This window comes from Megachile rotundata, chromosome 11 (genome assembly GCF_050947335.1).
Source record: "Megachile rotundata isolate GNS110a chromosome 11, iyMegRotu1, whole genome shotgun sequence".
Classification (NCBI taxonomy): Eukaryota; Metazoa; Arthropoda; class Insecta; order Hymenoptera; family Megachilidae; genus Megachile; species Megachile rotundata.
The window spans coordinates 10,992,758-11,016,502 of NC_134993.1; the positions used below are offsets into that span (position 1 = coordinate 10,992,758).

Consider the following 23,745-nt stretch of genomic DNA (forward strand, 5'->3'; position numbering starts at 1 on the left):
AACTTTCCCCAAATCCCCAAATATTCCTAAATCTTCAACTTTCTCTAAATCCCTAAATTTCCTAAAATTCTTAAATTTTTCCAAATCCCCAAATATCCCAAAGTCTTCAACTTTCCCCAAATCTCCAAATATCCCCAAAATCCCCTATATCCTTAAAATCCTCAAAATCCCCAAAATCCCCAAAATCCCCAAATCTCCAAATATCCCAAAAATCCCCAAAATCCCCAAATCTCCAAATGTTCTCAAAATTCCCCAAGTCCCCAAAATCCCCAAATCTCCCCAAATCCCCAAATTTACCGAAATTTCCCCAGAAATCCAGCAAAGAACGCATTGAAAATCCGCCAAAAGGATGAATAATTTGTTGGGACAGGTTTGATAATAAAAAAGTCGACAGAGGCAGCGAGTATATTGTCAAAATATATTCAATGAAAAAATCATCTTGTAAAATTAGACAATCCGTTCCGTTCGTTACAAGGATATCGATAATAGGAGTGATAATAATAATAATAATCGTGGTCGTCATCATCATCATTATTACCTTGCCTAACAGAACCGCTACCGAATGCAATTAGAATCCCTACAACCTATAGCGGTGCCTTAAGAAACTCGAGGAACGTCCTTTATTTACACAACAATTACGTGAAGTTACGTCAAGGATCCGCGTTCGGGCGCGACACGATTATACATCCACCCATCGAATTTTCGCCGTTTCTTTGAGCAATAATTAATACATAATTACACGCCGGGCAAACCAGCCACCAGGGTCCGCTGAAAAAAGGGGTTCGCGCTTCAGAAAATAAAACTTCTTCTTGCAAGAACATTGTAGGTTACATTTATAAGGGTACAATTATTAAAATACGTCGGTGTAAATTATAAAAATCATGAAACTTGCTTATTACTATTTTATAAAGTAAGGGTTTTTGAATAGCAATGTAGGACATGATTTTTTAACGGGTTTGGTATCAAATAACAAGGTTATATTCTTGAGAACCTTGGACCCTCGAGAATATCCGAAGGTTTCAATTTGTGGAATTTTGGAACTAGGGAACTTTGGATTTGGGGAATTTCAGAATTAGAATTTTAGGATTTGGGGAATTTCGGAATTGGTAATTCAGGGATTTGGGGAATTTCCGATTTGGGAAATTTTGGAATTTGGAATTTAGGGATTTGGGGAATTTTGGAATTTGGAATTTAGGGATTTGGAGAATTTTGGAATTTGGAATTTAGGGATTTGGGGAAGTTTGGAATTGGAATATAGGGCTTTGGGGAATTTCTGATTTGGGAAATTTTGGAATTGGGAATTCAGGGATTTGGGGAATTTTGGAATTGGAATATAGGGATTTGGGGAATTTTTTATTTGGGAAATTTTGGAATTGTAATTTAGGGATTTGGGGAATTTCTGATTTGGGGAATTTTGGAATTTAGGGATTTGGGGAATTTTGGAATTTAGGGATTTGGGAAATTTTGGAATTTAGGGATTTGGGGAATTTTGGAATTTGGGGAAGTTTGGAATTGGAATATAGGGATTTGGGGAATTTTCGATTTGAGAAATTTAGGGATTTGGGGAATTTTGGAATTTGGAATTTAGGGATTTGGGGAAGTTTGGAATTAGAATATAGGGCTTTGGGGAATTTCTGATTTTGGAAATTTTGGAATTGGGAATTTAGGGATTTGGGGAATTTTGGAATTGGAAATTTAGAGATTCGGGGAATTTTAGAGTTGGAATTTAGGGATTTGGGGGATTTTGGAATTGGGAATTCAGGGATTTGGGGAATTTTGGAATTGGAATATAGGGATTTGGGGAATTTCTGATTTGGGAAATTTTGGAATTGGAAATTTAGGGATTTGGAGAATTTTGGAATTTGGGGAAGTTTGGAATTGGAATATAGGGATTTGGGGAATTTTCGATTTGGGAAATTTAGGGATTTGGGGAACTTTGGAATTTGGAATTTAGGGATTTGGGGAAGTTTGGAATTAGAATATAGGGCTTTGGGGAATTTCTGATTTTGGAAATTTTGGAATTGGGAATTTAGGGATTTGGGGAATTTTGGAATTGGAAATTTAGAGATTCGGGGAATTTTGGAGTTGGAATTTAGGGATTTGAGGAATTTTGGAATTGGGGATTTTTGATTTGGGAGTTTAGGTATTTGGGAATTTCTGATTTGAGGATTCAGGTTCTCAAGGATACGTTACCTTTAATTTTTTACCAAAGAATCCCTCCTACAAAAAAAGTTCATTGACTCATTCTTTAAAAGCCTCACTCTTGACACAATGAAAATTTCAATAATACCATTTGTTCGATAATAAACAAATATGAACAAAAAAGAGCCCCAATTTTCGTGTAGGGCCCGGGAGCACTAGACACGACCCTGGAGACACGTCCTCGACGCGCCCGAACTTCTTTATAAATAATATATATATTTATATATATATTTATTTATTCATTTATTTATTTATTTATTTATATATTTATAATCGTATTATTTAACTCGTCGTTAAAAGCCAACGTTTCTCGCGATACTCATCCACACTCTCCATTAACGATGACGACTTCTCGTCGAACGACACTCGAACACGCACGTCGCAGCTACAAATTAATCGATTACTATCGAAACTCTCCAGTCGATTTTTTACTTCGATTCGTGCGACGACTGTTATTTCGATCGTGTGGGCTTCTTCAGCTTTGGAAAGAATGTGGAGAAATTTTATATGAAAGAGGATATTATTTAATCTGGGGGAAAATCTAGGGAAAAAATTAGGGAGACACTGGTGGGGTTTGAGAGAATTTAGGGGATGTTAGAAGAGGATAGAGAAGAATTTGGGAAACTTTTTAATGTTGTCTTTGAAATATAGTTGGAAAGGAGAGTTTTGGAATATAGGGATCTAGGGAGTTGGAGATTTTGGGATTTTGAGATGTAGGGATTTTGGGATATAGGGAGTTGGAAATTTAGAGATTAGAGAATTTAGGGAATTGGGGATTTAGCAATTTTGGGACATAGGCAGTTGGAGATTTAGCAATTTTTGGATCTAGGGATTTTAGGATATAGAGAGTTGGAAATTTAGGGATTTTTAAGTATAGGGACTTTAGAATATAGGGAATTGGGAATGTAGAGATACCAAGATATAGGAATTTCCTGTATGCAGAACATAGAAATTTAGAAATCTAGTAACTTAGAAACCTAGGAACCTAGAAGTCTAGTAACCTAGAAATCCAGCAACCTAGAAGTCTAGTAATCTAAAAATCTAGTAACTTAGACACCCAGTAACCTAGAAATCTAGTAACATAGAAGTCTAGTAGCCTAGAAATTTAGGAACCTAGAAATCTAGTAACTTAGAAGTCTAGTAACCTAGAAATCCAGTAACCTAGAAGTCTAGTAATCTAAAAATCCAGTAACTTAGACATCTAGTAACATAGAAATCTAGTAACTTAGAAGTCTAGTAACCTAGAAATCCAGTAACCTAGAAGTCTAGTAATCTAAAAATCTAGTAACTTAGACATCCAGTAACATAGAAATCTAGTAACATAGAAGTCTAGTAACCTAGAAATTTAGGAACCTAGAAATCTAGTAACTTAGATATCTAGCAACCTTGAAATCCAAAAACCCAAATACTCAAAAATCCAAAAGTCTGCAACCATCTAGAAATTTTCAAGTTGAAAAATATATAAAACTAACCTAATCCTGCAGAGTCGCATAAAACCATTTAAATCTCCCGCCAAAATGTCCTCAGCGAGGAGCCCACACCTCCGTACCTAACCTAACCGTCGCGAAACGTTGGCTTCTCACACAGCACTGGTAAAGTTCGTAACCCTTATCTAGGCTTACCTCAGAGCGCTTATAACCAATAAATAGACATCGACAACTAATTACAAACGCTTTCGTGATCGGCCCTCGAAAATCTCCTCAAGTCCGTCGCTTACAATAAATACAACGATTCCTATTCTCTCTAAAAAAAAAAATCCTCCGCTATGGTACATGCACTCTTCATCGTCCTATCAATCGATACTATTACACCTTCGGCGTATAGTCCGAACGATGAAGAGGTTCTCTTCAGGAACGTGGGTTTGTGTTCGCTGCTTTTTTATTATGAAAATTATTCACAGGAGTACCGGGGGTGAGTCCATATTCACTCGATCGTACGGATCCGGAAGTGGGATCACGCGCAGTCCAAGGACGCCAAGGATGCGGGACTGTGAGGTCCGCCCAGCATGAATGGAGGACTCATCGGTGGACCACCGCTTCCGGTGCTGTTGCCATAAAGCTCAAGGTCGCCAAGGGAACCGCCGTCCACGCTGCCGTCGCACTTGTCCGATTTCCCCTCCTGCTTCAGCACCATGCGCCGCCATTTTGCGCGGGCGTTCTGGAACCAGACCTGCGGACACAGCGACGGGGATGGATTAGTATCGCTATAGGCACGTTTCAGAACTTGCGTTATTGTTACGTTTTTTTGTAAAATTACAATATATTGCGATGCAATAGATCACGATTCTGAATATTGCAATATAACGAATAGTAATTTATTCGCGTTGCAATATAACGAGTAATAATTTATACATATTGAAATGTAATATGAAACTATACAATACGTTGCGAGGTAGTGCATAACGATTTCGAATATTGCAATATAACGAATAGTAATTTATTCGCGTTGCAATATAACGAGTAATAATTTGTATATATTGCAATGTAATATGAAACTATACAATACGTTGCGAGGCAATATATTGCGATTTTGAATATTGCAATATAACGAGTAGTAATTTCTTCGCGTTGCAATATAATGCGTAGTAATTTTTTCGCGTTGCAATGTAACGAGTAGTAATTTCTTCGCGTTGCAATATAACGCGTGGTAATTCGGCGCATTGCAATATAACGCATAGTAATTCGGCGCGTTGCAATATAACGTATAGTAATTCGAAGCTTAGCAATATAACGCGTAGTAATTCGGTGCGTTGCAATATAACGCGTAGTAATTCGGCGCGTTGCAATATAACGCATAGTAATTCGAAGCTTGGCGATATAACGTGTAGTAATTTGGCGCGATGCAATATAACGCGTAGTAATTTTTTCGCGTTGCAATATAATGCGTAGTAATTTCTTCGTGTTGCAATGTAACGAGTAGTAATTTGGCGCGTTGCAATATAACGCGTAGTAATTTTTTCGCGTTGCAATATAACGAGTAGTAATTTCTTCGCGTTGCAATATAACGCATAGTAATTCAGTGCGTTGCGATATAAGGCGTAGTAATTCGACGCGTTGCAATATAACGCGTAGTAATTCGGCGCGTTGCAGTATAACGCGTAGTAATTCGGTGCGTTGCAATATAACGCGTAGTAATTCGGCGCGTTGCAATATAACGCGTAGTAATTCGGTGCGTTGCAATATAACGCGTAGTAATTCGGCGTGTTGCAATATAACGCATAGTAATTCGAAGCTTGGCAATATAACGCGTAGTAATTCGGCGCGTTGCAATATAACGCGTAGTGATTCGGCGCGTTGCAATATAACGCGTAGTAATTCCTTCTCGTTGCAATATAACGCGCATTAATATCTTCTCGTTGCAATATAACGCGCAGTAATTCCACGCGTTGCAAAATAACGCATAGTAATTCGAAGCTTGGCAATATAACGCGAAGTAATTCAACGAGTGGCAATATAACAAGTAGTAATTCATCGCAACGTAATATGAAACTATACAATGCATTTCGATATAATACCATCACGATTCAGAATATTGCAATATAACACGATGTAATATATGATGTAAATAACTTTTATAGTGTCTGCAAGAGAAAATTCAAATTCCAGTTTTTCTTACACCTTTTCCCTAGTTACCTTCTAATTTCCCTAGTGCTCCGACCTTTCCTAAATTCCCTAGTTCTTCTACCACTCTCTCAATTTCCCCTAGACTTCCCAGTCCTCCCCCCAAATTTCCCTAGTTCCCCTACATTCCATATTAATCAACCCTCGCGATGTTTATTACCGAGGATTCACAGTTTCGAGTTCTGGTTCTTTTTTACTCCCTCTTTCGAGTGTCGTTGATGGTTTTGTAGTGTTGTTGAGGTTTTTATTCGCGAAATCGTTGCATGGACATACTTGAAGGGTGACCGCGATACGACTGTGGAATTTTGGATAAATATTAGAGTGCTTCATTTTTTACTTCTTCCTTTTTTTTTTTGGTTCGACAAGTGGTTGCGTGTGTTTATATTTTATGTACGATAGAGGATGAATTTGCGGAAGTTTATAAATATTTTTAAATACTTCAGGTCTTAAATTACTAAATTTGTAAATTTAGAGTTTTTTAATTTGTGACTTTCGAATTATACAGTGTTCAAATTTTTAGACACCAAAATCTAGGGATAATTACATAAATTTTTGAATACTTAAATTTTCAAATTTGTATATCACCAAATCTCCAAATAGTTAAAGTTTGAAATCATAAAATATCCTAATAACAAAATCCCTAGACCCCAAATTTTTCATTTCGCAAATCACAAAATACCTAAAACTTTAAATCCCTAGATTCTCATATTGACTCCTAAATATCAAAATATTCAAATTTTAAATTCCTAAATCCCCAAATCACAAAATACCCAAACACTCAAATCCACAAATCCCTAGACCCTCAACTACTTAAATATCCAAATACAAAAATCCCCAACTCCTAATCTCCCAACTCTCTAAATCCCTAAATCCTCAAATCCCCAAATACTAGAATTTCCAAATTCTTAAATCTCCAAATCCTAATATTTCAATTCCCAAATCCTCAGATCCCCAAATTCCCCAATTTCCAAGTCCCTAAATCCCCAAATCCTCAAATCCTCAAATCCTCAAATCCTCAAATCCTCAAATCCTCAAATCCTCAAATCCTCAAATCCTCAAATCTCAAAATACCCAAATACTCAAATCTCCCAATCTCCAAATCCCCAAATTCCCTAACTTCCAAGTCCCTAAATCCCTAAATCCCCAAATCCCCAAATACTCAAATTTCCCAATCTCCAAATCCCCAAATTCCCTAACTTCCAAGTCCCTAAATCCCTAAATCCCCAAATCCCCGAATACTAAAATCTCCCAATCTCCAAATCCCCAAATTCCCTAACTCCGAAGTCCCTAAATCCCTAAATCGCTAAATCCCTAAATCTCTAAATCTCTAAATCCCCAAATCCCCTAACTCCCAAGTCCCTAAATCCCTTAATCCCTAAATCCCCAAATACTAAAATCTCCCGATGTCCAAATCCCCAAATTCCCAAATCCTCAAATCTCCAAATCCCCAAATCCCCAAATCCCCAAATCCCCAAATCTCCAAAACCCCCAAATCCCCAAATACTCAAATCGTCGACTCCCCAAATCCCTAAGTTCCAATCCCAAAGAATCCCACCAGCACACCCCACAAATCGAACCCCAAACTCGCCCGAAAAAGGCGTGTCCCTAGATCCCTAAAAGAAGTCGACGAAAGTCCGTCGGACCAAAAAGACCCCTGGCGTCTTCATCGGACCAGTAATTTAAATGCATGGGAGCACCCATGGCTAGATAGCTACATCTCGCGGACAATACGTCGATATATAATGCGTGGAGGCACTCTGTCAGCTCGGTTGGCCGAGTGTACGTTCGAGGACAGATAAAAGACGGTTCCGATGCACGGGGATCCCCGCCATTTTCAAGACGAGTCTCCTCCCCCGCGGACTGAAAAGCACCGGAGGCTTCCAACCGACACAACGCGGCCTCCCCTTCGAGCCCGCGCGTTCTTTCCCTAGCTCCTGGGCTTAGCGCGCAAAGAGGAGAGAGGAGAGGATCGGCGACGAACGCAGCCGCGGCGAACGAGCGAGTATTCGTGCGTTTCGCGATCAATATCAAGCAAGATGGCGACCAAGAACCCTACGCCGCACCGAATACAATAGCCAGACGTCGGTCTCGCTCGCTCCAGCGTGGCCCACCGGAACCCGGCCTTCTCTCCTTCTCTGAATCTTCTTTGCCAACGGCGCCATCGAGACAAACCGTCTGCATGGACCCTCGAGTCTGTACAGGGACTGTCTACGTTTTCGAGGATTTTTTAGGAAATCGATTTACGGAGAATTTTTACGATAGAATACGAAGGATGAGATAAGTATAGGCTTCAAGGGAGGTACAATGTGGATTCTAGGGAATTTTGGGGATTTTTTGGGAAATCGATGGACGGAGAATTTTTGCGGTAGAGTAAGAAAGGTGAAGATTTGAAGATAGTGCAGCCTTCGAGGAAGATGTAATGTGGATTCTAGGGAATTTTGGGGATTTTTTGGAAAATGATAGAGGAGAATTTTTGAGAATGTGGATTTGTAGATAGTAGAGTCTTCAAGGAAAGCATAATGTGGATTCTAAGGAATTTTGGGGATTTTTAGGAAAATTAGTGCATTTCGATGGGAGTCTAGGGACTTTATAATAGGGCCCAAATTTTCATAATCCCCAGAATCTAAATTTCCTATCACTCAAAATAATAGATTTCACATATTTCAAATTTTAAAAGTCCCAAAGTCTCAAATTTCAAAAGTTATAAATAATGAAAGTCCCAAGTTTCACAAGGCCCAAATTTTCAAACACTTGATTAGAATAAGTCCCAAGTTTCACAGATCCCAAATTATCAAACACTTTAATGCAATAAGTTCCCAATTCTCATAGTACCAACTTTCATAAGTCCCAAATTCGCAATATTTTATTATACTCAGAGCCTTAAAATCACAAGTCCCAAAGTCGCAAAGAAATATACACTCAAAGTACCACAGTTCATAAGTCCCACATTTAAAGAATTCAAAGTCTTATCTTTCTAATAAGAAATCCAATGTTCCAAACCTAAGCTTCTCAAATTTCAAAGTAAGTTCCAAAATCTCTACGCCATAAGTCCCAAAATCCTTACGACCCAAAGATTGCACGTAAATATTAAAATCTGTACGTAGTACCTAAACTTGCAAAGTTAGTCCTGAAATCGTGTCATACTTAAATTTTCAAATAAGTCCCAAAATTCCAAAGTAAGTCCCAGAATTCTTCCATTCTAAAATACCTACATACGTCTCAAGATCCTTAGGTCCCAAAATATGTATATAAATCTCAAAATACGTACATGGTACAATTTTACAATAAATCCTAAAATTCAAACGTTCTGAAATTTCAAAATAAGTCCCAAAATTCCTAGGTTAGTCCCAAAATCCTTACATTCTAAATAACTGAAATACATCTCAAAATCCTGGGGTTCCAGAATCCCTACGTTCTAAAATCCTCACGTTGCAAACTTATTATATCCCAAACTCTTTACGTCCTTAAATTCGTAGGTCCCAAAATTCTTACGGCCCAAAATTATTATTTCTCAAAATCCCTATATCTCAAAATACTTGCGTCCCAAAATCCTTACGCCCTAAAATCCTTACGGCCCAAAATTCGTAGGTCCCAAAATTTGTAGGTCCCAAAATTCTTTCGTCTTAAACTTCTTACGTTTCAAAATCCTTACATCCCAAAATCCTTACGTTCTAAAATTCGTGGGTCCAAAAATTCTTACGTCCCAAAATTCGTAGGTCCCAAAAATCTTACGTCCTAAAATTCATAGGTTCCATAATTCTTCCGTCTCAAAATTCTTACGTTCCAAAATCCTTACGTTCTAAAATTCGTGGGTCCAAAAATTCTTACGTCCCAAAATTCATAGGTCCCAAAAATCTTACGTCTCAAAATTCATAGGTCCCATAATTCTTCCGTCTCAAAATTCTTACGTTCCAAAATCCTTACGTCCCAAAATTCGTAGGTCCCAAAAATCTTACGTCTCAAAATTCATAGGACCCAAAATTCCTACGTTCCAAAATTCATAGGTCCCAAAATTCTTACATCCCAAAGTCCTCGCGTCCCAAAATCCTCTTATAAATCCCAAAATTGCTAAATACTAAAAATCAAAAATAAGTCCCAAAATCCAATATGGCAGTCGAGTAGCAGTACAGTCCGTCCCTAGATCGAAGATCACGTAGAGTAAAGACGAAAGGGTTCGTACAGTAGTCGAAGACGCGGGCGTTTCGTAGGCCGTGTAATTTAACGGTAGTGGGTTAACGAGGGCATCCAGAACGGTGGCGACGGTGGTGCTCGTTACGGCAAAACTTCCACGGCCGGGATTTTGAGTAGCGGCGGATTGACGGAGGGCCATAATTACGGGGAAAGGCCACAGAGGCTCGTCGACGGAAATATCACCGTGGCCCATGCGGTTCTTTTACCTCAACGCGCCGCCGGCAGCACGCACTAATTGGGAGTCGCGCGAGCACGCGGTTCGACCGCACGTGAATATTTTTATAGGAGCTGCCAACCGCCGCGAGAGAAAAAACGAACAACCGTCGAACCACCACCGGCTATCCATCTTCCAGCCGCGATTTTTCTCGAGCTCCACCGTTTTTTTTACACCAGACACTGGAAACCGTTCTTGACAGTGCTCCTTCGACCGATCGATATCTATCCTTAGGAACAACCTCCGAGAAACGTTGATCGAGTTGTTACGCTCGAAAAACAGACGACTTACATTTTTCACCTTTTTTACCCTCTGTTATTCGTTTATTTATTGTACAAAGATTTTGCAGAATTTTAAGATAATTTTGTTGAACTTTGATGACAATTTTATTTGGGGTAATATTTTGATTTGGGGTAATTTTATTGATAAGACAAATTGGGGGGTGAGAAATTGTGTTAGGGTATGTTTTTTGATCTCACTGTAGTGATTTTTAATAATTTTTCATCAAATTTTCAAGTCTCTAATTACCAATTGCCTAAATTTTCAATTCTCCAATTTTCAATTGCCTAAATTTTCAATTCTCCAATTTCCAATTATCTAAATTTTTAATTCTCCAATTTTCAAATACCTAAATTTTCAATTCTCCAATTTTCAAATCCCTAAATTTTCAATTCACAAGTTTTCAATTTGCTAGATGTTCAATTATTAATTTCCAATTGCCTAAATTTTCAATTCTCAAATTTTAGAATCCCTAAATTTTCAATTCTCAAGTTTTCAATTCGCTGAATTTTCAATTCTCCAATTTTCAAATCCCTAAATTTTCAATTCACAAGTTTTCAATTTGCTAAATTTTCAATTATTAATTTCCAATTGCCTAAATTTTCAATTCTCAAATTTTAGAATCCCTAAATTTTCAATTCTCAAATTTCCAAATTACTAATTTTCAATTCTCAAGTTTTCTAATCTACCAATTTTCAATTCTCAAGTTTTCAAATCTACAAATATTCAATTCTCAAGTTTTCAATTTTCTGCATTTTCAATTGTCAAATTTCCAATTGCCTAAATTTTCAATTCCCCAATTTTCAAATCCCTAAATTTACAATTCACAAGTTTTCAATTTGCTAAATTTTCAATTATTAAATTTCCAATTGCCTAAATTTTTAATTCTCAAATTTCGAATTGCCTAAATTTCCAATTCCCCAATTACCATATTCTAAAACTCCCAAATCCCCAAAATATCTTCTCCCAAAATTCCCAAATTTTGTAAGTCCTATATCCCTACACCCCAAAATTTCCAAATAAATCCCCAAATTCCCACATCCCAAAATTTCCAAATAAATCCCCAAATCCCCACACCCCAAAATTTCCAAATAAATCCTCAAATTCCCAGACCCTAAAATTTCCAAATAAATCCCAAAATTTCCAAATAAATCCCCATATTCCCACACCCCAAAATTTCCAAATAAATCTCCAAATTCCCACACCCCAAAATTTCCAAATAAATCCCCACACCCCAAAATTTCCAAATAAATCCCCAAATCCCCACACCTCAAAATTTCCAAATAAATCCCCAAATTCTCCACCCATAAAATCTGCCTAATCACTAACCCCACTAATTAACTGTACACGCACCTCATTTCCCCTCTCCCCAGAAAAAAACCTTCAATAAACCATCCTATTACAGAATAAATTATAAGACTACTACTAAGATTATCATCGGACATACCTCCACACACACATAATTTCTATTTCTATAATTTCCGTAATTTATCGAGTTTCCGCGGCGGAAGAAAATAATCTAAGTCGTGTGCAGTCGGTTGCAGCAGCCTCCTCCAATTAGTGCTCGGCGTCAATGACGCATGACGCCCTTCATAGACGCTAAAAGTGGCCCAAGACCTTTGGGACGCCGTTTCGGACAGATTGTATCGTTGCGCTCGGTCGTGTTGTTCGATTCGGGCGGTGCCTTTGGAATTTATGCGACCGTGTTACGTTTATTTCGGCCTCTCGAAACAACCGAGACAACTCGACCGCGGTTTAAAGATAGAAGGGGTTGTTAGCGACTGAAAAGCCCGGGAAAAATCCATAGATCCTCTCGATCTCAACACGATGCGTCTCTCTGGACGCTGATAAATTGTTCGATTGTTTTCTTTACGGTTCTATAACGTCGTTTGTCAAGACGTGCGTTATTGACACGCTCGTTAATTTCCTGCTGGGTCTAGAATGTGCTTTTGAACAATTTTCATGTGTTTTAATAGATTCGACTGTTTTCTTTACGGTTTCTATAACGTTGTTTGTCAAGACGTTCGTTACTGACACGCTCGTTAATTTCCTGGCGGGCTTGGATTAGATTTCTGAACAATTTTCAACTAGTTTAATAGATTTGTAGTAGATTATTTTGGTAAATTGTTTTTTTAAAGTTTCTGTCACGTGGTTTGTCAAGACGTTCGTTATTGACACGCTTGTTATTTTCCTGGAGGGTGTAGGATCTGCTTTTGAACAATTTTCAGCTAGTTTAATAGGTTTGATTGCTTTCTTTAAGGTTTCTGCAACATTACTTGTCACAAGACGTTCGTTATTGACACGCTCGTTAATTTCCTGGCGGGCTTGGATTAGATTTCTGAACAATTTTCAACTAGTTTAATAGATTTGTAGTAGATTATTTTGGTAAATTGTTTTTTTAAAGTTTCTGTCACGTGGTTTGTCAAGACGTTCGTTATTGACACGCTTGTTATTTTCCTGGAGGGTGTAGGATCTGCTTTTGAACAATTTTCAGCTAGTTTAATAGATTTGATTGTTTTCTTTAAGGTTCCTGAAACGTTACTTGTCACAAGACGTTCGTTATTGACACGCTCGTTAATTTCCTGGCGGGCTTGAATTAGATTTCTGAACAATTTTCAACTAGTTTAATAGATTTGTAGTAGATTGTTTTAGTAGATTGTTTTCTTTAAAGTTTCTGCCACGTGGTTTGTCAAGACGTTCGTTATTGACACGCTCGATATTAACACGCTCGTTATTGACACGCTTATTATTTTCCTGGAGGGTCTAGAATGTGCTTTTGAACAATTTTCAGCTAGTTTAATAGATTTGATTGTTTTCTTTAAGGTTTCTGCAACGTTACTTGTCACAAAACGTTCGTTATTGACACGCTCGTTATTTTCCTGCAGGGACTGGAAAGTACTTTTCAATAATTCTCAAATAGTTTAATAAATCTGTTAGGTTAATAAGAATTAAATTGAAGACTCCTGTGAGTAGTTAAGGATTTGACTGTTCTCTGCAACATCGTTTGTCAAGACATTCGTTATTAACATGCTCGTTATTGACACGCTTGTTATTTTCCTGAAAAGTCCAGAATATGCTCTGGAACAATTTCCACCCACATTAATAGATCTTTCTTTCGTAAATGACAATTAAACGAAAAAATCCTGTGGGTAGTGGAAGGACTTCTTGTGAGCTCTATGGACAAACTTCATGGAAAAAAATAATTTGACAACCACTCAAGTTTCCAAATTGAATACTTGAGAATTGAAAACTTAAAAATTTATGAATTTAAAAACTTGAAAACTTAAAAACTGAAAATTAAAAAATTTGAGAATCGAAAGTGTTGGAATTTAAACTTGTACAAAAGACCCCTTCAAAAGAACATCAAATAAAATCAAGAATAACTCTCCCACGCTTCCCCAGTAGAAAAACTAAAAACTAAATCGTAAAAACTAAAAGAAAAAGGTGAACAACAAATTATCTAGCGTAGAATTTCCATTGAAAAGCTACGTGGAGCGGCATTAATTCCCCAGCTAATTTTCCGCGTGCAAAAAGGTAGCAGCCAAAGGAGGGAAAGCATACGCGTACGGTATACGCCATATTGGTTAGAAAACGATTGGTCGAATTAAAAGTCCGGTACTCGGAAAGAGACAGAGAAACCGTGATCGATTCTTACCTGTAGCACCCTTTTTGGCAAGCCAGTTTTCTGGGAAAGTTGCTTCAGATCCTTTGCGTCGGGATTGTGATTGATAGCGAAGTAACTCTTCATCGTCCTTAACTGGTGATGTTTGAAACTCGTTCTCATTCGTTTTGTTCTGCTGTTGGAACCAGGTATGCCGGGAGTAGCTGGCCCCCCTCTACCGAACGGCATATCTATGTAGTCCGCGTTCAAATCTGCAACATAAATCCCCAACATCCGGATTATGCGTCTTAATTAAACACCGGTGTCGCGGGTATTTTTGAAACCGCCCGTATCGGTCTCTCTATCGGCCTGGGGGATCTTTACTCAACCGGAGGGTTGCTCCTCGCTCGATTTATGCCCCGACGGGTACAAGCTTCGTCTTTTCGATACCAGCATCCTAGAATTCTTATCAAATTCCAGAAGAAATAGTCGTTTACGGGAAATTAAGTTTACTCTCGCTTTATTGCCGCGTACTTTAGTTTTGTGCAATATAATGGAAATGTTCGTCTACTTGATTCTAGTGTTAATGCCTTCATAGAATTATCACTATTTTGTTGATTTAGTATATAGGAGTAATTCCAGCCGTTTACTTCCATTTTATTGCCACGTGCTTTATTGCCATTTCATGTGATAAATACAGTATTCGTCTTTTAGATATCAGAGTACTAGAATTCTTATCAACTTCCAGAAAAATATTTATTTATTTAGTATTTCATAGCAACTGAAGTTTACTCTCGCTTTATCGCCGCGTACTTTATTTTTGTGCAATATAATGAAAACACTATTCGTCTACTTGATTCTAGCGTTGATGACTTCGTAGAATTATAACTATTTCACCGATTTAGTATGTGAGAGTAATTGGAGACGTTTACTTTCAGTTTATTGCCACGTGTTTTATTGCCATTTCGTGAGATGTATGCAGTATTTGTCCTTTAGATACCAGAATGCTAGAATTCTTATCAACTTCCAGAAAAATATTTATTTATTTGGAATTTCATAGCAATTGAAGTTTACTCTCGCTTTATTGCCGTGGGCTTTATTTTTGTGCAATATAATGGAAATGTTCGTCTACTTAATTCCAGTTGATGACTTAATAGAATTATTATAATTATGTCGAATTAGAATATGGGATGGTAACTGAAGACCTTTACTTTTATTTTATTGCCGCGTGTTTTATTGCCATTTCGTGTGATGTGTATATTAATCGTTTTTTCGATACCAGCATCCTAGAATTCTTATCAAATTCCAGAAGAAATAGTCGTTTATGGGAAATTAAGTTTACTCTCGCTTTATCGCCGCGTACTTTATTTTTGTGCAATATAATGAAAACACTATTCGTCTACTTCATTCTAGCGTTGATGACTTCGTAGAATTATAACTATTTCACCGATTTAGTATGTGAGAGTAATTGGAGACGTTTACTTTCAGTTTATTGCCACGTGTTTTATTGCCATTTCATGTGAAAAATACAGTATTCGTTTTTTAGATATCAGAGTACTAGAATTCTTATCAAATTCCAGAAATAAATCTTCATTTATTTAATATTTAATAGGTACTGAAATTTACTCTCACTTTATCGCCGCGTACTTCATTTTCATGCAATATAATGAAAACAATTTTGATCTATTTGAGGACTTTACAGAATTATTGCTATTCTACTGATTTAGAATATGTTAGTAATTGGAGACGGTTACTTTCAGTTTATTGCCACGTGTTTTATTGCCATTTTCATTAAATTTATTAAATTGTCTATAATTACTATTATTACTGAACATTCTATTATCACGTGATCAATTATCCAACTTTCAGTTATTAATATTATTAAACATACAATTATCGAACCTTCTATTACTGAGTGTTCAATTATCAAACCTTCTGTTATCACGTGTTCAATTATCAAACGTTCTATCACCACATATATCACCAAAAATTCAAATAAACATTTTAATTTCAATAACTATACATTAGATATCAAATCCCACTATTCAACCAAATCTCGCAACGTCTCAAAAAAATCCACCAACCAATTCCCACAGTAATTCGACACGACGAATCGCTTTCAGAACGAGTGCATCTTGTTCTCATAACCCTGCCCATACACGGCCATATATCGGGACCGGCTCTCCTCTCTGAAGCACCACGATCGTGCATCGGCACCAACACAAAAATCCCATAGAAAATGAAGCATCCGCGATTCGGAATCGCAGATAGCCCCGTGAATGGCGCATCTCGATCGGAAATGGAGTTATCGCGGCAACAATTGCGAGCTCTCGAGACGAGTACGAGGAACCGTCGGCGATGTAGCTGGACGCGAGTCTAGCGTTGTTTGATGTGTATCACAGCTCATTAGCTCCCCGAGTGCAAACAAGAAGGGTGATAGCGTATGCGAAAGACCGGTGGATACACGGCCAATTACAACTCTATGCAGCAAATAGTTTCTAGGCACGATACCTCATTCTCGGCGTATACCTATCTTGTCCTCGGGACTCTGCCGTCCCGCAGGATACCCGATACTCGATACTTGGCGCGATAACATCGGGATCGATATCGCGCTGGAAATCTCCGATCGACCGTACTTTTTTTTACGACTCGTTTCCGTGAACTTGATGAATCTCGAGACGCAACCAGCCTTTATTACGTGATGGTTGCGTAAGACTTGATGGTATTTTTTTTTTGGAAGAAAAAAATTTGTAGGTATATTATTTTTGAATAATTTTTGTGAAAGTTCATGGAGTTGAAAGTCCTTATATCCCTTTGGGGATCTTGAAAAATCCCTAAGAGTCCTCCAAAAAATGGGAGACCCTCCCCTTGAAATTTTCCCAAAAGAAATGAAAGAAAGAATAAGCGAGAGAAAAACAACAGAAGAAAGCATCAGCTCGCAGTAAGAAGCCTGACGACCTTGCCGACGAAACGGTCCAATCGTCGAAGCAGCCCCTATCAAATTATTTTATTCCCGGCGATAAATTCTCGCGCCTCGGACCAGCCTCCATCGAGGTACGACAAAACGACGAAAAAGAGTCGGTGATCCGTGGACCCAGGGCGTCGGGACATCATCGTACGCGAGCCGAGCGTAGCCGATCTTTTTCACCCGAAAAGAGAGAAACAAGACGAAGATGACCGCTTAGGGACACGGCCGGTGGTTTCACCGTGCCTCGTTTCGTCCTGCGTGGCCCCGTGTTCCCACGGTCGGTCAACAATCGAAAATGAAGTTCTCGAAGCGTTCAGATGGAAGCTGCCGCGATTCGGTCCGGCTCGCCCACGCGCGACACGTACACGCTTTGTTGGGATCGGATTCGTGAATTTATGTCGCGGCGACAAATTTTATCAGGGTTCGGTGGCAAACACCGTGCGCCCACGCGCGCCCGTAAATCAAGCCCGGGTCGGGACACGCGCGGATCTCCGACGGGACGCCGCAGGACTCGTGCAGGAATTTTCGTGATCGGTAACAACCGAAACCACGCCCGATAATTCACCGCCAGATGTCGCCACGCTAAATTAACCAAGTTACGGACGGCTCTTGCCAGATATAATTAGAGACGCGCTGACACTAGCCAACTACTTTCAGGTAGCCGACATTTGGGTACCTACACGTAAATCTACTAGTCTTTACTTCCTAACAGCACGTAGTTTCTTTTTAGATTTCTTCTAACACTAGTTGTGTTATTCGAGTGATGTGCACCTTTTCAGACACAGTCATTAGGGACTACGAACCAGATATTTAAGCAATATTGGTCACCAGGTATTCAGACAATAGTGGTACAAAATTTGGATACAGATACTCAACACTACTGGTCACCAGATAAACACTAATGGTCACCAGATTGACACTACTGTCATTAGATAGTCATTAGATACCCTAATAGTCACAAGATATTCTGCTAGTCACCAGATACCCTACTAGTCACCAGATTAACATTACTGGTAACCAGATACCCTACTAGTCATCAGATAAACACTACTGGTCATTCGATACCCTACTGGTCACCCGATACCCTACTGGTCATTCGATACCCTACTAGTCACCAGATAAACACTACTGGTAACCAGATACCCTACTAGTCATCAGATACACACTACTGGTCATTCGATACCCTATTGGTCACCCGATACCCTACTGGTCATTCGATACCCTACTAGTCACCAGATAAACACTACTGGTAACAAGATACACTACTAGTCATCAGATAAACACTACTGGTCATACGATTCCCTACTGGTCACCCGATACCCTACTGGTCATTCGATACCCTACTAGTCACCAGATAAACACTACTGGTAACCAGATACCCTACTAGTCATCAGATAAACACTACTGGTCATTCGATACCCTACTGGTCACCCGATACCCTACTGGTCATTCGATACCCTACTAGTCACCAGATAAACACTACTGGTAACCAGATACCCTACTAGTCATCAGATAAACACTACTGGTCATTCGTTACCCTACTAGTCACCAGCTAAACACTACTGGTGACAAGATACCCTACTAGTCATTAGATAAACACTATTGGTCATTTGATACCCTACTAGTCACCAGATAAACACTACTGGTAACCAGATACCCTACCAATCACCAGATAAACACTACTGGTCACCAGCCACCCTAATGGACATCAAACACCCTACTGCTCCCCAGCTCTTTAATCTCATAATATAATAAACTTGACTTACCTATATTCGCAGTCATAGCCTCCAAATCCTTAGGCTTCCTCTTCCTAGGTCTCCCCTTCTGTCTAGGCGGTGGCACAACGGCAGCGCCATTGAAGTACGGTACTTTAGGAGGTGATCCAGCGTCGGGCACCGACGGCGTCGACGGCTGCAACGGCACGGGGCTCACATGACTGTGAGGATGCTGCGGATGCATCGAGTGATGAGGATGAGGAGGGTGAGACGGATGATGATGATGATGGTGAAGGAATTCCGGCGAGGGGAACGGCTGGCCGGGATAGTGCGGTCCCGGCGGATATACAGGGACCGGCGGACTTTGGGACGGATGCAGCTCTGCGCCCATCTCGTAGTGCAGTCGACACAGCACCGCGCCGTCCCTCATGCCAAAATGGTCACCTTTGGTCAAAGGAACGGCGCAGGCCGCGCACGAGAAGCAGCGGACGTGGAAGACCAGGTCCCTGGCTCGCATTACTAGTTCTGAGGCGAGGATCGCGGCTTGACAGCGGGCGCAGCGTTTCATGCTGCCGAACATTCTGAAACAAAGGTGTTTTGTTAGTGATTTTTTTTGTTTATTGTAGATGATCATATAAGTATGAAGGTTTTATGTTTTTATATGGCTTTATGAAGATGATGTCTGGGGGATGATTTAATAGATGTTCTAGGACTATGTTGATTGAGATCTACATGACAGAGACAAATTCTTTTTGGCAGAGTCAAATTGTAGCAGAGTTAAATTGTAGCAGAGTCAAATTGTAGCAGAGTCAAATTGTAGCAGAGTTAAGTTGTAGCAGAGCCAAATTGTAGCAGAGTCAAATTGTAGCAGAGTCAAATTGTAGCAGAGTTAAGTTGTAGCAGAGCCAAATTGTAGCAGAATCAAATTGTAGCAGAGTTAAATTGTAGCAGAGTCAAATTACAGCAGAGTCAAATTTCATCAGAGTCAAATTACAGCAGAGTCAAATTGTAGCAGAGTTAAATTGTAGCAGAGTTAAATTGTAGCAGAGTCAAATTGTAACGGATTCAAATTTCATCAGAGTCAAATTACAGCAGAGTCAAATTGTAACAGAGTCAAATTTCATCAGAGTCAAATTACAGTAGTGTCAAATTTCATCAGAGTCAAATTACAGCAGAGTCAAATTACAGCAGAGTCAAATTACAGCAGAGTCAAATTACAGCAGAGTCAAATTTCATCAGAGTCAAATTACAGCAGAGTCAAATTTCATCAAATTCAAATTGTAACAGAGTCCATCATCACCAGAGTCATTTAGTTTCAAAGTCATAAGCTAATGCAAACTAGCAAAACACGTTTAGTACTCAAAGTCATAGTTTGTCCAAAATGTGGGTTGGGTTGCAACAATCATATCTGGATCAATCTTGTGGATGACTATGTGAACCATTTGATTCAGAAGACGATCTCAAGCAGTTCAGATCATCAAACTAGTAGAGCTAGCTTACTACTCAAAGCTAGTTTATGCAAAATGTAGACTGGGTTGCAACAATCATATCTGGACCCAGCTTGTGGATGACTATGTGAACCATTTGATTCAGAAGACGATCTCAAGCAGTTCAGATCATCAAGCTAGTAGAGCTAGCTTAGTACTCAAAGCTAGTTTATGCAAAATGTGGACTGGGTGCAACAATTATATCTGGATCCACTTTGTGGATGACTATGTGAACCATTTGATTCAGAAGACGATCTCAAGCAGTTCAGATCATCAAGTTAGTAGAACAAGCTTAGTACTCAAAGTTAGTTTGTCCAACTGCGAAGTGCAACCATATCAGTCTGGGTCCACATCAAATGTAGATCTACCTCTGACATCTGTCATTATTATTTAGACCTACAACTGTCTATAACTCAGTCATAATGTCAGGTCCAAAAGTCTGAATCCTGAATATAACGCAGCTACCTTCTGAGGAAGTTTAGCAGTTTTTGCTCTAAAAAAGAGTGCCCGAACGGCAGTCGGTATTTTTAAAATGAGGCCAATTAACGAGTGGAAGAAATCGAGCAGGATACCATAACAAAAATAAGCAAGAAATTATCGTAACCGCGGGACGCAACAGGCGGCGCCCATTTTTCCATTCGCTTTAAACGCTACAAACACATCCGCGCGGAGAATGTTTCCCATCGTCCGAGATATCCGTGTCTCCCCAGATACGATTCCGTTAAATCGAGAAAAGAGAAAAACGCGGGGGTCCGAGATAAACCGACAGAGAAGCTGTTCAGGAAGAGAGACACGTTATCGCGGAGGTAAAGAAGGGACACGTATGGTAAACCGCGGAGGAGCAAAAGGGCGGAAAAGGGAAGGAATATACCGATGCAACGGGCACCGTGACATCGCTACTGCATTAGCGGCACCCTGCAGTCTCCATTACCGAAGCCGGTCGACTATCTACCCGACATCCACCACGGCTACCTACCTAACCACCTATCTCACTCTCCACCTACCAAATATATTGCGTCCCCTCGGAGCCGTACTAAAGAACCTAGATAGAGACGTGCCCGATCTTATAACCCTGATGTCGTGTCCCTAGTGTGCCGCGTTTAAATATGTCCCGTGTCCCTACACTTTCCTATGGAAATTCCGACGGTGATAAATTGTCGGACTTCTCAATCGGAAAATTCGGGCTGGGAAGGGATTTAGGAATATTTTGATAGCTGGACACTTTGGACACTGTTTTTCGTAGGTAGGTGGATTAAGTGTCTACTTGTGTACTTTTATCTGGGAGGATAATTGAATTTTGAGGAGGTGATGTGTGAACACTTGTCGTGTGGACGTTTTAAGTAGGGTATCATTTGTGGGATGGGGTGTGGATGAGGTGTCTAATTATGAAGCTATCAGAGGCTAATGAGGTAATTGATTATGAAGGTATATCTAGATGAGTGACAGGTGAAGATGGCTTGTCATAGATATATTCTACTAGGGGTCATAACTGACCCTTATTATTCATATTCGTTGCTAGGACAATAGAGATCAAGGAGACACTTGATCCACATATGTCCACATACTGATGAGGTGATTGGATATATTAATATGCAAGGTTATAATATTCTAGTAATATTCTAGATGAGTAACAGGTGAAAATGAAGTTGACTTGTCTGTCATAGAGTCATAACTGACCCTTGATCCACATATGTCCACATATGTCCACATACTGATGAGGTGATTAGATATATTAATATGCAAGGTTCTAATATTTTAGTAACATTCTAGATGAGTAACAGGTGAAAATGAAGTTGACTTATCTTTCATAGAGTCATAACTGACCCTTGATACACATATGTCCACATATGTTCACATACTGATGAGGTGGTTGGATATATTAATATGCAAGGTTCTAATATTCTAGTAATATTCTAGATGAGTAACAGGTGAAAATGAAGTTGACTTGTCTTTCATAGAGTCATAACTGACCCTTGATCGACATATGTCCACATATGTCCACATACTGATGAGGTGATTGGATATATTAATATGCAAGGTTATAATATTCTAGTAACATTCTAGATGAGTAACAGGTGAAAATGAAGTTGACTTGTCTTTCATAGAGTCATAACTGACCCTTGATTCACATATGTCCACATATGTCCACATACTGATGAGGTGGTTGGATATATTAATATGCAAGGTTCTAATATTCTAGTAATATTCTAGATGAGTAACAGGTGAAAATGAAGTTGACTTGTCTTTCATAGAGTCATAACTGACCCTTGATCCACATATGTCCACATATGTCCACATACTGATGAGGTGATTGGATATATTAATATGCAAGGTTATAATATTCTAGTAACATTCTAGATGAGTAACAGGTGAAAATGAAGTTGACTTGTCTTTCATAGAGTCATAACTGACCCTTGATCCACATATGTCCACATACTGATGAGGTGGTTGGATATATTAATATGCAAGGTTCTAATATTCGAGTAATAACCTACACGAGTACCAGGTGAAAATGAAGTGTCCACTTGTCTGTTATGCACATGTTCACCTATGGGTCATAATTAACCCCCATATTCACTGTTAGGCCAAATCAAGTGTATCACCCAAAGCTAACTAATTTAATATTCAGTTTTTAATTTTAATATTTGAATTTCTATGGCTACATCAGTCAGCTACATCAGTGACCTAAATTTACCTAAAATAAATGGGTCATATCGACCCTCATATACGCCTCACATTCCCACATTGTCCTCAAGAACAAATGTCCATAAATAAAGCAGAGTTTCAATCATTTCACCTATGTTTTTCCAAGGAATTTCTCTCGAAGCCGGCACGTAAAGAGATGGAAGATATCTCTCGTGGAAATGCAGGAAAACAAAAGGAGGATGTACACGAAATCGTGCATGCACCGTGGAACAACGATCTCAGCAATTGGAAAACGAGAAAATGAATAAGGATCTGATATCGTAACGGAAAAGTCTGCATAACAAGGCTTGGATGAAATAACGGTTCCGTGTGTTGCTGACTTGTTGGCATCGCAGATATTTCGAAATACGATCACTGATACCAAAATAAAACAGTGTAAACCGAAAACAAAATGAACAGTGCTAATTTTCAAGGTTTAACCTTCAAGGTCAAATAATTTTAACTTGACAAAGTTAATAATTTTTAAAAAATTAATAATAATTTTCTAAGTTAATTTTGAACCTCTCAACTTAACATCGGACCTGTCCAACTTTGACCAAAATTCCTTTCGACAAGAAAATTTTAAGTTAACAAAATAAATAATTTTTGAAAAATTAATAATAATTTTCTAAGTTAATTTTAGACATGTCTACCTTTGACCAAAACTCTTTCTGACAAGAAACCCAGTTCTGATCTCTCACCCCACCGCCCGAATTAGAAAAATACGCGATTTTAAAAGCAAAGGTATTCAACTGTCCAGAATACTTAGAAAGCCTGTCGTCA

The 23,745-nt window shown here is 38.9% G+C and overlaps 1 protein-coding gene across 3 annotated transcripts in view; it reads right to left on the reverse strand.

Moving 5' to 3' along the window:
• Nucleotides 1-404: 404 nt before the first annotated feature.
• The window catches only part of LOC100883541 (LIM/homeobox protein Lhx9-like), a 91,730-nt gene continuing 68,389 nt past the window's right edge, over nucleotides 405-23,745 (reverse strand). For all 3 annotated transcript variants that reach the window (XM_012279871.2, XM_012279870.2, XM_076537633.1), the window contains exons 4-6: nucleotides 18,842-19,371; nucleotides 14,162-14,379; nucleotides 405-4,371 (exon numbers count right to left, since the gene is read on the reverse strand). In XM_012279871.2, the coding sequence (XP_012135261.1) occupies nucleotides 4,156-4,371; nucleotides 14,162-14,379; nucleotides 18,842-19,371 (964 nt within the window). In that variant the 3' untranslated portion in view covers nucleotides 405-4,155. The remainder of the gene's footprint in view (nucleotides 4,372-14,161; nucleotides 14,380-18,841; nucleotides 19,372-23,745) is intronic.